We start from the raw sequence: 15,679 nt of genomic DNA, 5'->3' as shown, positions 1-15,679 counted from the left end.
ATTCAGAGGCGGAGAACAGGAGTCCTAGTCATCATCAGCCGTACGACGCCCACTGCTGGGCATAGGCCTCCCCCAAGGATCTATACGACGATCGGTCCTGCGCTGCCCGCATCCAGCGGCTTCCCGCGACCTTCACCAGATCGTCGGTCCACCTTGTAGCGGGCCTACCCACTGAGCGTCGTCCGACACGTGGTCGCCATTCTAGAACCTTGCCGCCCCATCGGCCATCGGTTCTCCTCGCTATGTGTCCTGCCCACTGCCACTTCAGCTACGAGGAGTCCTAGTACGGGTTGGAAACTCGCGACAGAGTACAGCGGGGCGGAAGGCAAGAGGGAAACAGTAGCATGGGGAATGCTACACCGACAAGAGCGGTGATGCGTGCAAAATATAACGTAGATGCGTTTGTAGAAGAAAATAACAAGAAGAAGTGGATGCTCAGAGGCCTTTGCCCAGCAGTGGGACAACCCAGGCTAGAGAAAAAACGAAACTACAATTATCTACCGACGCATTTATTTACTTATTTACAAACAAATTGATGGAATTAATACAACAGTACTTCTTCACTCGGTTTTCTTCACGGCAGGTTACTTCACCTAGCTTTCTTCATAGCCTTCTGTCTTCATGTCGTTGAGGCCAAGCTCGTCGTTCTGTTCGTAGGTGCGCTCGTAGCGTTCTATCTTCAGACCTGCGCAGTATAACCAAGGTTCATTACCATTTTTTTTTGACGTGACTTATTGTACATACAGGCTGTTAGTGACATCGTAACGAAAACTTTGAGGGGTGGTTCAGGCCATGATTCTGAGTTGATATCAAGTAGAAATTTCCGTCGCAAAAGTATGGATTGGAAAATAATTAAAAAGAAAAGAAAAATTTTCATGAATTTTTTGACACGAAATTCCACTTGATATCAACTCAGAATCATGGTCTGAATCATCCCCCTCAGTATTCGTTACGGTGTCACTAACACCCATACCTACTTGTATGGCTACCGTATGTACTTGTACGGGGTGTAAGTGTCATCGTAACGAATACTGAGAGGGATGATTCATCTGATTATTCTGAGTTAATATCAAGTGGAATTTTCCATCGCAAAAGTATAGAATTGAAAATAATTTAAAAAAACTAAAAAAAAGTCATGAATTTTGCGACGGAAAATTCCACTTGATTTTAACTCAGAATCATGGTCTGAATCAACCCCCTCAGTATTCGTTACGATGTCACTAACACCCTGTATAGTTAGCCACATCCAGAATGTCCAATAATTATGGAAGTTCAAGGTGGCCGCATAGATATTAACACTCTAAGTGACCAAAAACATCAGCACAAACTGCGTGTTCAAAAAGTTGGCAACTTTTTGAACACACTTCAAATTTAAAGTCGCTATGCTACATCAACTTCTATCTTTAGAACAAAAAATGACTAATGAATAGTTGCGTTTTGCTCATAAGTTTGTGATGAGTTTAGTCGTGCTGGTGTTCCTCACCATCATCAGGCGAGTCGGGGTCGTCATCATTAAGGCTCTGCACGTATGAGTTTCCGGCGGGATCGTCCAGCACGATGGTCACCGCCCGCTTGCCCTCCAGGACTTCATTCAGCTTTTCTATGAACCTGAGCAAAGAAGTTAACATTACCAGTGATGCGCCTGTCGTCACTAGTGATGTTCCAAATATCCATATCCGAAAATAAAATTCCATTCAGATTGTTTTGCCATAACCAAAACAAAAGTACTACCCATACAATAAGAAAATTAAGATCCGTATCCGTATCCGCGGATCTTTACACTAAATATCCGTATTCAGATTCGTATCCGCGGATATACATTTTTAACGATCCGGCACATCACTAGTCACAACCACGGCAGCTAGTGTGTGCGTGTTCTAGTAAATCGGTGAGTATTTCATGCTAATCACTTTTATTATGGAAATTGAACTATTTTTTATGCGATGTTATAATGTGTGATGTGTTGATTTCGTAATACCATTTAGTAGGGAACGTATAGCAAGCAGACTAGACTAGGACAAACAGGCAAGCAGACTAACCGGGACCAACGGCTTAACGTGCCTTCCGAAGCACGAATCATCTTACTTTCGGAGCATCTGGGCCCTGTTTTATAAAGCTGACAATCCGACAAGTCGACATATGTCAAAAAGTGACAATCCTAAAATTTTTCTGTTTAATAAAACTGACAGGCGACAAATTTGTCACGGTGGAAAATTTACAAATATGTCGAATTGTCGCGACAATTCGACATATTTCTGTTTAATAAAACTTTTTGGGCGACAGGTGACAGGTGACAATTTGTCGTGAAAAACTTGTCAAATCAGCTTTATTAAACAGAAAATTGTCACGACATATTGACATATTTGTAGAATTGTCCGACAATTCTGACAGGAGAGTTACCCTCTGTCGCGAAACTATATTTTGAATTTTAAAGGAGTAAGAAAGTGTTTATAAAACACGCATTACAAAAAATGGTACTATCATCGAGCAGTGAAAGTCAATTGGGCACTAAACTTCCCAAACAGTATGTTTCTATTTTCATAGATAATCCCCAAAATACTTAGTTTCTTGTGCATTTCCATCACACGCGATCAAAACAAACAATCGAAGTTGCACTAGTGATTGATTCTTTCTTTTACTTTGTTAATATTTTTTCTATTCTACCCTCATTTATCTTCATAAAACATTATTATTTACAAATATGTCAAAATTCGACATAATTGTCACGACAATCCCACAATTGTGGTGACGTAATAATTCGACTGTGGTTTTTTGACATATGTCGAGTTTTATTAAACGCTTTTTTAAATGACAAATATGTCACGTTTTCACGGTCGATTTTTGACATAATTGTTACCTTTATAAAACAGCCTAAGCGCGACAATTCTACAATTTTGTCATTTTTTGACAGATATGTCGAATTGTCAGCTTTATAAAACAGGGCCCTGGTGATCAGCCTGTAATGTCCTAACCAGACTAGGGACCACAAAGTGATTTTTGTGATATGTCCCACCGGGATTCGAACCCGGGTCCTCCGGATCGTAAGCTCAACTCTCAACCACTGGACCACGGCCGTCAGCAGGTGCCGTGACGAAAATTAAAGAAGGAAATGATGGTATATACTGACTGCTGCAGCCCGCCCTGGTTGAGGCCAGGCGCGTCCCCCACGGCCCCGGGGCAGTCCCGCAGCTGGTCCCTCGTGGCCTCCAGCATGCCCTCGGCCGTCGTGAACCGCCCGCCCAGCGCGCGCCCGCCCACCTCCAGCTCCAGCTCAGGAATTGACATGCAGCATGTCTCCGACTGGAACCAACACGAGAGAAACTAGATTATAATACAGCATCACGCCTATGATCCCAGGGGGGTAGGCAGAAGTGTGTAGTGTACAGGGTGTTAGTGATATCGTAACGAAAACTTTGAGGGATGATTTAGACCATGATTCTGAGTTGATCTCTCTCTATTTAAGAGCTGCGCTCTTGTCGGTGGAGTAATCGCCATTCCTCTCTTCTTCCCGCCAAATCCTTCACCTCCTGATACGACACGACCTGCACCTTCTCTTTTATTTCTGAGTTGATATCAAGTGGAATTTTCTGACGCTATTTTACATAGTGACTGTTCAACAAAATGTGAATAATTTGCAATAAAATTGAACCTAGGCTAAGTGCTTAAGGTACCTAATAATAGCCAAATATTGGCCCCGATTCCTGCAGACACCTCCTAATTTTACTTTAAGTTATACCTGTCATTTTCTTATCCGCCGAAAAGGAAAGGGACGGATGATTGACAGCTCTTAATTTTAGGAAGAATGAGTAAATGAATGAATAACCCGGGCGAATCAAAAAAGTATCTCGCTGGTATGCAAACAAAAACACGTTTGACGTGTGCTGTCAACATAATTCTGTCGGGTTATTGGCCAATGTAAAATGTTTAGACGGTCGTTTTAGATTTGTGCTTAAAATTGACGTGTGTTTCATAAATTTTATGCTTGTCGATTACCCGTCCATTTCCTTTTCGGCGGATAAGAAAATGACAGATATAACTTAAAATGAAATTAGATGGGTGTTTACAGGAATTAGCAGCAATTTGTACCCTAAGTATCATCAGCCCATTAACGTCCCCACTGCTGGGGCACGGGCCTTCCCTATGGATGGATAGGGAGATCGGGCCTTAAACCACCACGCGGGCCCAGTGCGGATTGGTGCGGTGTAGTGCCGTTTCTTTCAGCCTCCGGATTAGTTACAGGGGATCCGTTTTATAGCTTTTTTGTGTAGTATTGAACACAGCGCCATCTCGCCTTGATCGATGGAAGGTCCGTGAGCATCGACTTGCTATCGTTGGGCTCCGCAGTCGACGACTTTCCACCAGTAACCGGAAGATGGCGTGTGCCGATATTATACGGAAGGCTATATCTTGGAGTCCCTTGTCAAGTAGCTGCTGAAGAATGTTGGTGTCAATATTTAATACAAAATTATATTTGGAAATTTTCGGTCTGTCTCCTTTCCTTGGATTTGTTAATAACTTGCATTTTGAGTGTGCGACGGCGGCGTCATCTAACGGACGATTGAGGTCGTACTAGCTTTGTCCGTGACGTAGGCGTTGAATTGGGCGATTTATATAGTCCTGCGCCTGCGAGCTGCCGCATTCCCCAGACAGCGCTCCGCCGAGCGGGTGTGTCCACACCTTCGATTTTTAGTGTGAATTTCGGGTGAGAATTTGTCTTTATAATGCGTTATAGCATTTTAATCGTAATTATCAGTGTCGATATATGTTGTCATTGTTTTTCTTTTAGGCGGTTTATAAGCGTGTGACCGGTGGCCCGCAACTCCGTCGCACGCGCCGCCAAATCTTCGTAAATTTTTATTCTGGTAAGTAAGTTATACATTTCTGTCATCTGTCGTGACTCGTGAGTGTTAGTGTTTGCGGTCAGGATTCTAATGTGCGATTTGTTCCGAATAGGTGTGGTTTTGGTGTCCGTGGCGTGGACACGTTGCTCCGCCATTTTGTCCCAGCGTCGTGGCATCGACGTCATCGTACGTTGGCCGCATACGTGGCTTCTCGACCTCCGACAGGTGAGTCTTTTCATATGATTTTGGGGAGTTAGTTAGGTTGTGCCTCCGCCCCTAGAGGTTTAATTTACCCCTGTGCGTTTTGTCCGCAGGAGGTGTTTTGCGAAGGTGTTTTGTGACGGCTGTTTTACGAAGGCTGTTCTGTTCTATGACGGGTGTTTTGTACAGCTGTTCTGCTACTGCTACAGCTACAGCTTATTGGTAGCTGCTTCTAGTCGGCTCGGCTTCCTTCCCGCCGCCGAGGGCAAACGAGCTAGGGAGGTTTTTATAATACCTTTCTTATTATTTAATAATGCTTAACGAATGACCAGTGGCCTTGAATACCTGGAATGTACCCTTAGGATTTAAAAGTTCCAAATACTTATTTATATTTTTGTGTAACTTTGGTTTTCTTAGTGATTAATAAATCCGAGTAAACCCATTTGCTTATTTCTTATTTCATCAATCCACTTTCATCATCATCATCATCCCCTTAAATTTTTTAAAACATTACAATTAACGACTGCTAATGCAGCCGGGACCAACGGCTTAACGTGCCTTCCGAAGCACAGAGGAGCTCGAGATGAAAACTTGTGTTTTTTTTGTGGTCACCCATCCTATGACCGGCCTCTGCGAAAGTTGCTTAACTTCAACAATCGCAGACCGAGCGCGTTAACCGCTGCGCCACCGAGCTCCTCAACCAACCTCACCTTAAGGATGTCCCTGCTGAAGTCCCCCCTGCCCGCGACCCTCACGCGGTACCTCACCCCGCGGGGCTCCACGCCGCCGCCGCTCTTCACCTCGTTGGTGCGGTGGCCGCATGCGTCGCACGTGGTCGCCATTATCACCACCTCCTTGAAGTGGGGGATCTCTAAGGACAACAAGCACATACATTGGCCCTTCTTAGACTTTTTGGCGGGAAACGGGAACGGGACAGTAGCTTTCTTCATTGAATAATCTAAATAATTAATACGAAGTGGTGTTTTGTGGTTAATGATCGCATTAAGTTAGTCGGAAGACATTCGCGAGTGTTATTATATTGGAGTATTCAATAAACAAAGTGTATCTGCCTATTTTCGCTTCGTGCCAACAAGCCGCTTCATAACTCAAAAGTTTATGCGGACTTTTGAGTTAATTCGTTTGGGGTTCGGAGTAGGAGTATTTGCCGCAGATGGCATTAACTACTTGGCCGGACAAATGGGGAGCGCTGAAGGCTCTCACCCGGTACAGCGTTTAAGACAACAGGCCTGAGGGTGCCCAATTGTAATGTCCTAACCAAACTAGGGATCACAGAGTGATTTTTGCGATATATCCCTAGGGGACGCTCCCGCCCTCAACCAGGGCGGGCTGCAGCAGTCAGTACACCATCATTCCGGGGTGTCAGCCCCTGTGACTCACGTGTGACCTTCATGTTGGTGTCTGCGGGCGCGTTGCACTCCGGGCAGTTGGTGCGGAACTGCATCACGTCGTCGGCCGCCAGCCGCTCGTAGCTGCCTGGTGGGGCGGCGCCCGGGGGGGACACCTGCGGCACACACGGGTGACAGCCCGCTTACAACAAGACAATCAAGCAATCATTTATCTACCGGAAACATTAGAAAGAGATGCGCTTCCATGATGCTTTTCCCCGGCCATACAGGTTGTGAGAAGCTGCAGTAGTTTTAGGCGGATGAGACGTTCGTTATGTAAAAATTGACGATTCAAAGTGTAACTATGTTACCTACTGAATAAAGATATTTTTGAATTTGAATTTGAATTTGATGGCGCGCTTGCGCTCCTCCTCCAATGGCATCCTGAATGTGTTTACAGACCGGTGGGATTCTCCCCTCGTACGGAGGTGGATAAGTATTCAGATTTTTGTTTTTGTTTTTGTTTGCACCTATCCCATACAGTTACACTAGTTTTTAGTTTTTATTGTAAATTTAATTTAATTTGTAGTGTAAATTTAATACTAATCTTAGTAAAGTGGCAGATTATACTCTACGGTCTTCTGTATAACCTGCCGCAGCGTATGGATGTGGTCTATGGTGCCAGAAGCCGCTGGATGCGGGCAGCGCAGGACCGATCGTCGTGGAGATCCTTGGGGGAGGCCTATGCCCAGCAGTGGGCGTCGTACGGCTGATGATGATGATGATGATGACTAATCTTAGGCTAAGTATTCTACTACTAACAATTTATGGATGTAAGTCTGAATTAAAATATTTGAATTTGAATTGTAGTTAACATATATACTTTATGTGAACTTAACCACCATTTGCTTCGATCGTGACACACTTCTCTTGCTTCCTCCACATTCATCAATCGCTTCATACACGCACGCCGGTTCAGAGTAGATCGTACTGAACCTTTTCTAAGGACATCTCCAATTTGGTCAATATAAGTTAAGTTCTTAAAACATGGTGGTTAAGTTCATAATATTACATTTAGGTACAGCATGTATGCTCCATACCCCCTCCGGTTGATTGAGGGGAGGCCTGTGCCCAGCAGTGGGACGTATATAGGCTGTTTATGTATGTTATACACTTATATTAGTGTTTAGTGAAATGAATCCCCCACCTCCTCGTGTGTGAAGATCCCGAGCGCGTGATCCTGGTCCGCGCTGCGCTGGAAGTCTGCGCGGGCGCAGCGCGGGTCGCGGCGCGGGGCCTCGGGGTTCTCCACGAACGTGTTGCCTAGGGGGGAGGCATTTATCTATATTGGTATACATACCTTTGAGTTAGAACGCATAATTGGGGTAGTCAGAGGTACCCGCTAGCCACAAGTTGGTAGTGTGACTAGGGATCGACGATGCAATTGAGTTATGTTGGAAGTTGTATATATGCGTCTCACTGTGTAAACTTCGATAGCGCGTTTCAGGACTGCTTTAAATGATGCGCGCCATCTGTTAGATAAGGGCGGAACTAACTGAGCTACTAGTTAGGTCCGCCACACGCACCACCACTTTCTCTCTCTTTTTTTCTTCTACTTTTTCTCTCTTTCTTTTTACGTTTCTTCCAACTCACCGCTAATATCCTCGAGCTCCAGCGTCCACGGCTCCTCTAACGTCCGCAGCCGCCGCAGCCTCTCCACGAACTGGTCTATCTGCGCCGCCGCGGCCGGGTGCTCCGCCCTGCGAGCCTCCTGGTCCTGCGTGAGCCCCGCGATGGCGCGCGCGACTATGCCTTCCACTGTTGTTACCTCTGTTTTGGATATGGGAAGAAGAAATTTTAATAAGGAAAAGAAAGAAAGAAAAAGAAAGAAAGAATATTTATTCGACATACTTATTGTTTTCACATATTAAAACAAAATAATACAATTATGACGCTAATTTTCAGTGGGAACCGGTAAGGTAAGGGTGTTTGTTCCTTTTACAACCTTCGTGGTCTAGTTGATAGAGCGTTAGACCCATGATCTGGAGGTCCGGGTTCGAATCCCGATGGGGACATTATCGAATGAGACTGTCCTTTGTTTGGTAAGGACTTTTCAGGCTTGTTTCACCCGATTGTCTAAAAAATGTATTGCAGAACGTCATAACACGTCACAATTCGACGTATATATACGTTACGTATTATTTCTTATTCCTTGTTCTATGCCTGAGTCATATCCCGTTTTTCACAGGGTCCGCTTATCTAAACTGAGTAATTACCTAAATGTAAATAATTCAAATGTTATCCTTGTTTTAAATAATTATTGAGTATGGAATATTTTATTATTCTGATGGATTGGTGAAATAACAGTCCTTTTTACACATATGTATATGTACCTAGCATTATCCCGTTTCTCACAGGGTCCGCTTACCTAACCTGAAGATTTGACAGGTCCGGTTTTTTACAGAAGCGACTGCCTGTCTGACCTTCCAACCCGCGAAGGGAAAACCAGCCCAATACATGTTAGGTTATGGTTATGTTAGGTAAACGCTCTACCCACTGGACCATGGAGGCTGTTAATATAAAACTACTTGCCTCCCTTCTGACTCTGCGCGGGGACCTCAAAGTCGAGGTCCGGTATCCTCACAGAGGTGTAGTCACTCTTCACCACCTGCCGGTTCAGGTCCACTTGCTCCGTCACTCGAAGTTTCCATCTGAAAAGTAATTTAGACATTGGTGCTAATTCCTGCAGACGCCATCTAATTTTATTTTAAGTTATACCTGTCATTTTCTTATCCGCTGAATAAGAAAGAAACGGGTAATCAACAAAATTTATGGAACACACGTCAATTTTAAGCAGAAACCTAAAACAACCGCCTAAACATTTTACATCAGCCAATAACCCGATAGAATTAAGTTGACGTACGTCAAACGGTTTGCACACCAGCGAGATACCTTTTTAGTTAGCCCGGGTTATTCATTCATTTACTCATTCTTCCTAAAATTTCGTCAATCATCCGTCTCTTTCCTTTTCGGTGAATAAGAAGATGACAGGTATAACTTAAAGTAAACTTAGATGGTGTATACGGTCACGAGTACTAATATGTATACACTTTGAAACCATGTCACACTAACTTTTTTGACAAATTAAACCGTAAGTCTCATTATATGTCAAATATGATAGTGCGACAGGGTTCCAAAGTGGGTACATGATATTGCTCATGACTGTACAGGAGTAAGCACTAATATTTCGATACTACACTCGAGTTTCGTTAAAATGAGTTCGTATATAATAGTAACCATTATTCAGCTTCCAATTATAAAATCAAACTCGTGTTTTGTTAAAGAAAAATTTGGTAGTGCTTTGTTTTCTTTTTTTTTCGACGAGATGTATATGTTGTGTGTTGGTAGTGGATATGTTCACAGGTCGGTCTGAGAGGCGGGCGTGTCCAGCCAGTGGCGGGTGCTCGTGTCCACCTGATGGACACACAGAACACCTCCTATGTTTGCAGGAATCGGGGCCAATAAACACAATTGGCTCGACCATTATAGACGGCGATACGGCTAACAGAACGCACAGAGACGTGTAGGGGTACATAGTTCATCTTGTGATGGATGTAACTCTGACTACCCCAATTGGGATATATGAAATAGAATGTCTATTAGCTCGGCTGATGTCGTATCGACCCACAGAGAGGCGACACGACGCCGGTTTTCAGCGAGACCTTTAAAAAATAAGTTAACTTGAACATAATTAATCTTCTTCTATTGTGTGGGTGGCTTCTTTTCTTAGGACATCTCCAATTTGGTAAATGTATAATTTTATTTTGTGGTGAGTATTTGGTTTGGTGTTTTTGGCTTTTTGCGAGAAGATTTATTAATGATTTACTGTTTTGTTTTTTTCTATTATTATTTTTATTTTTGTGTGATAGTTTAGTTTTTAATTTTGAAATTGTAATTTCCTTTAGTGTTTTTCATGTTATTTATAATTAGTCTTATTTTTCTTTTTGTTTTCTTTTTTTTTTCATTCAATGTTTATTTTTGTTGTATTAGTTGGTATATTGTTTTCTCGTCATACAGCGCATTGGGCCATACTGTAATGTTGTATATATCATAAATGAATCGTGTCCTATCAGAATCCTCTCAGACAGCGCAGCTGTCTTACAAGCCCTAAATAGTGACAACTTAACCTCAGGGCTAATATACGAGTGCCACAGAGAACTGCAGAAGATGGCTTTAACCAACAAGGTTACCCTGCAGTGGATTAAAGGGCACAGTGGATCGCTGGGTAATGATGCCGCCGACGAACTGGCAAGGAGAGGATCAGACACCAGGGTATATGGACCCGAACCAATCCTGCCGATACCTTTCAGTCAGTTACGCTCGTGGGTACGGGACCATACCCAGCAACTACACAACGACAGATGGGCACAGCTGCCCACATGCAGACAGTCGAAGGATATCATGCCTATGATATCCAAGAGCTTCACTCGCCGACTGCTTCGTTTAAACCGCAATGACCTTCGAATAGTAGTGGGCAGTATTACGGGTCACTGTCCACTCAACAAGCACCTATTTAACTTAGGGATAACGGACAGCCCGCTTTGCAGAGGCTGTCTGGATGCAGAAGAAACTGCCCCCCATGTAATCCTGGAATGCACGGGAGTGTCAGCACAACGGGTTAAAATCCTCAAAGGAATGGGGTCGCTCCGCGAAGCCTGTGAAAACCCCAGGAGGCTTCTGAGCTTCTGGAAGGAGATAGGTTGGCTTACGTAGTCAACAATTTCACGCATAATGGGCCATCTTAGAGTCTAAATGCGGAAAACAGAGCCCACTAACATAAACATAAACATAAACGTGTCCTATCAGGTGGCCAATCATATTTCCTCTCCGTTTCTCTATAGTCTTCATTATTAATGCTATGTTATGTTAAAAAAAGGACATATTACCTGACTCCCATCTCAGCGAACGCCCCACCTGGTTGTATCTCGTTGTTCTCATACCCGCACTGCTCGCATGAGAACGACATCAGCACTACATTCTTGTAGTACGGGATGCGGGTGAGGAGGAGCCTCGTGGTGCCCTGAGGAGTGTGAAGGGATGAATGTTTATGAAAAATAAAACAATTCTTGAATCTACGACAAAAACCTGAGAGATGTTTATCTACTTAATGAGGGACTTCTCAGGCTAAGTTCCCCGAAAACAATATAGATGGCTTTGTACAGATTTAACGTGATAATTACCTTTTCATTGCTCAAGTACATAATCATTCGTAAGGATCCGACAACTCACAGATGTACCCACTGCTAGACTTGTCTACTTCAGCTACTTCCACAGCATAATGTCTTACGGTATTTTGCTGTGGGGTCGAGCCGCTGATGTAGAAACTATTTTCATCATTCAAAAAAGAGCAGTTCGCGCTATTTATAAGCTGCGTTGTCGGGACTCTTTGAGGGAGCTGTTTAAAGAAATAAATATACTGACGGTCGCAAGTCAATATATATATGAAAACATTATGTATGTACGTAAAAACTTATCTCTCCTTCCGAGAAACTGTGAAAGGCATACTTACAATACAAGAAATAAACATAAAATTGCTATTCAAAATTCTAGATTAAGTAAATTAAATTCATCTTTTTTGGGGTTATGTATACGTTTTTACAATAAAATACCAGATAATATTTTAAAGGGTATAGCGAGGTAAGGAAGACGAAATGGCCCCCATGGCCCATGACGGAATTATCATTTGTACTGGTATTGGCACTCTAAAAGAATACGAAATGTAAGGTCGTTGACCCCTGACCTTGACCTGTCTTTGAGATATTCGAGAAAGTTCGTACGCGCGCCGAGTTTTTTCAAAATTTTTTTTCCGAAAAACTATAAAAGCTAGAAGGATGGGACCAATTGCGTATAATTAGGGATACTTTGAAAAATATTCTGAATTTTTTTCAGAGTTCTGGTGAAATGACAACTGTGCAAAATAATTAAACAAAATATAAATATATTTTTTTAGTACTGTTCTATTATGTTTACCGCGCCAAAAAAAATATATAATACTCTTTGATTTATATACTTACACCACACAAAAACTGATTAAAATCAAAGAGGCGCTTCTTGAGTAATTATGAATTTACTTAGTGTGCGTACGGCTGGTAGGAACTAATTAAAGAGGTCGTTTTTAGATTAATTATTATAATTACATGTTAAACATAATTTTAATCATCATCATCACTGTTTTCATTTATTACAACATTGACTGCATCATTTGAAAATATTTTCGACAGAATTTCAGCAGGACGTAAAATGCGAGATAGATATCTCGCATGAGCTAAGTAATATAATTATTACACTTGCGGCATATGAAAATCGACTTGCGAAAATCGTATTTTGGGCAAAAGAAAACCCATTTATGCAAACCGTTTACAATTTGTACTACGAACTAGAGTTTTAAGTTTAGCATCCTGTAGCACTTTCTTCATAATAGTGGCATCATTTTCCGTACCATAAATTGGCCCAGCAAAATCAACTATAAACCCGTTCGTAGTACAGATTGTAAACAGTTTGCATAAATGGGTTTTCTTTTGCCCAAAATACGATTTTCGCAAGTCGATTTTCATATATCGCAAGTGTAATAATTATATTATTTAGCTCATGCGAGATATCTATCTCGCATTTTACGTCCTGCTGAAATTCTGTCGAAAATATTTTCAAATGATGCAATCAATGTTGTAATAAATGAAAATAGTGATGATGATGATTAAAATTCTGTTTAACATGTAATTATAATAATTAATCTAAAAACGACCTCTTTAATTAGTTCCTACCAGCCGTATGCACACTAAGTAAATTCATAATTACTCAAGAAGCGCCTCTTTGATTTTGATCAGTTTTTGTGTGGTGTAAGTATATAAATCAAAGAGTATTATATATTTTTTTTGGCGCGGTAAACATAATAGAACAGTACTAAAAAAATATATTTATATTTTGTTTAATTATTTTGCACAGTTGTCATTTCACCAGAACTCTGAAAAAAATACAGAATATTTTTCAAAGTATCCCTAATTATACGCAATTGGTCCCATCCTTCTAGCTTTTATAGTTTTTCGGAAAAAAAATTTTGAAAAAACTCGGCGCGCGTACGAACTTTCTCGAATATCTCAAAGACAGGTCAAGGTCAGGGGTCAACGACCTTACATTTCGTATTCTTTTAGAGTGCCAATACCAATACAAATGATAATTCCGTCATGGGCCATGGGGGCCATTTCGTCTTCCTTACCTCGCTATACCCTTTGTCAGAAAATAAATTAAAAGCTCACGTGAAGCTTACTTTATGTAAAAAAGCTTATTATAAGATTAATGACTACCTAAATGATAAAAATGTCTGGTATTGAATGTGTTCCTCTAGTTATTAAATAACTTGTAATGTATATCCTCATTGGTTTTTAAAAGATGTGTTGCTGTTGCAGTTTCTTGTCATTTCTTCTCCTCAGCCATAACACCTTGCGAAATGACGTAAATTCAAAAATGTTACATTGACCTTCAACAAGTTTATCCATGATAATTACGTTGAATAAATGATTCTGATTTCTGTTCCACATGATAGGAGGTTGGTAATATAAGGTGAGTAACATATGAGACTGCGAGACAGGTGGACCATGTCGAAAATAAGAGGGATTACAAAAGTCGCAGACGTAACCAAAACAGCGAAAAGATTTAAGTGGCGGTGGACCGGACACATGATGAGATCTAAAACTAACAAATGGACAAAAGACATCACGGAATGGTACCCCAGAGACGGCAAAAGGTGAAGAGGGAGGCCAATCAAAAGATGGGAGGACGACCTACCTAAGGGGTGGAGACGATACACACACAATAGAGCAGATTAGCGCATGATGGAGGAGGCCTATGTCTCAGGACAGCCCGATTAGAATAAGTACTACTTATAATAAACCAATGTAAAGTAGAACTGTATATCGGTGAATAAAGGCTATTTTTATTTTATTTATTTATTTATTAACACATATGGACCCAGATTGGGAACAGCAATTTAAAGGAGTTACAGCATATTTTTTTGGCTTAAACATAATAAATGTGAACAAGTATACATAATTTAGAAATAAAAGTAAAAGAAAACTACTTATCATTAAAAAACTCCTGCAGAGTATAAACATTTTTGTCTATTAGGTACTGATTTAAACTTCTTTTGAAATTATTTAAATCGGTGATGTCTTGCAAGGCTTTTGGAATCTTATTATTTATTTTAACAGAAATATAATGTTATAGCAGAGGCATATACCATAAAAATAATTGTTGCTACCTATATTGCTTCTCTTTATTTTGATCAGAATAATAATGGGTGGAAGATGTGTTGTGCCTGGGTGTAATAACAAGGGTCATCATTTATACCCAAAAACAAAGATATTTGAAGGATATGTCTGTTATCCATGAAATTAGAAGGTTCATCATCATCATCAGCCGTATGACGCCCACTGCTGGGCATAGGCCTCCCCCAAGGATCTCCAAATTAGAAGGTTAATTGAAGGCAATTTTGAACAGCGTAATCTATATTTTTGGGGAACATTGCCTGAAAAGTCAATTTAAACTCTGATATAACATGGAAATGAAAAAGAAAAATAAACATAAGCAAAAAATATAAGTATTTTATTAACCTTATTTTTGTTTCAAAAAGTAACATATAACATTATTTGTACTCGTTATTTAAATTAAAAGAGGTAAACAAGCACATAAATAGAACAAAGATGAAACTCGAAGAAAGTTTTGGATACTTTCCACAAAGTTCTAGAAAATCATTCTCATTAACCATGTCTGAATAACTTACGTTTTAAAGCAAAATATCACTTAAAATCAACGTTAATACCTTAAATATTGAATTTAAATGTGTTTTAATGCAGAATACTTAATAAATTACAAAGTAATGTACGGAAAATATAAGTTTTCGAGACACTTCATCGGCGCGAAATTGTACTCACGTTTGCGTGGCAGTTCATACATAAGGACTCAATTTCAGTGACCTCTGGGTCCGGGTCCTCAGCTGTCAAGTCCCGGAACACAGGTTTCTGCTGTACTGAAACCATTTTTCATAAAAACGCAATAAGAATCTGGAAAAACAAACAGGGCGAGACACACGTTTTCCGGACTGTCAAATTCAAATGACAGCTTCATTTCTTAAATTCAACATACAAAAGTAGGCAAAGGCTCATCAAGCCTGAAGGCCTGTCAGTCGGCCAAAATGTGATCACAAGGAAATTGGAACGTATTTAAATTAGAGATCCG

At 41.1% G+C, this 15,679-nt stretch overlaps 1 protein-coding gene and 1 long non-coding RNA gene across 3 annotated transcripts in view; both read right to left on the bottom strand.

Annotated features, from left to right (window-relative positions):
- Positions 1 to 15,679, bottom strand: part of LOC126379659 (uncharacterized) — a 150,018-nt gene that overhangs the window by 45,723 nt on the left and 88,616 nt on the right. The gene's annotated exons all lie outside the window — the stretch shown is intronic.
- Positions 489 to 15,574, bottom strand: LOC126379510 (zinc finger protein ZPR1). Its single transcript, XM_050028296.1, has 10 exons — positions 15,376 to 15,574; positions 11,335 to 11,468; positions 8,981 to 9,099; positions 8,042 to 8,218; positions 7,596 to 7,711; positions 6,441 to 6,564; positions 5,753 to 5,913; positions 3,128 to 3,300; positions 1,484 to 1,608; positions 489 to 685 (listed from the first exon to the last, which is right to left on the bottom strand). The coding sequence occupies exons 1-10, from the start codon at positions 15,478 to 15,480 to the stop codon at positions 594 to 596; spliced, it is 1,326 nt and encodes a 441-aa protein (XP_049884253.1). The 5' UTR covers positions 15,481 to 15,574; the 3' UTR covers positions 489 to 593.

This window comes from Pectinophora gossypiella, chromosome 29 (genome assembly GCF_024362695.1).
Source record: "Pectinophora gossypiella chromosome 29, ilPecGoss1.1, whole genome shotgun sequence".
NCBI classification, from domain to species: Eukaryota; Metazoa; Arthropoda; class Insecta; order Lepidoptera; family Gelechiidae; genus Pectinophora; species Pectinophora gossypiella.
The sequence above is the reverse complement of the archived record's forward strand: the minus strand, read 5'-3'. Positions and strand labels throughout refer to the sequence as shown.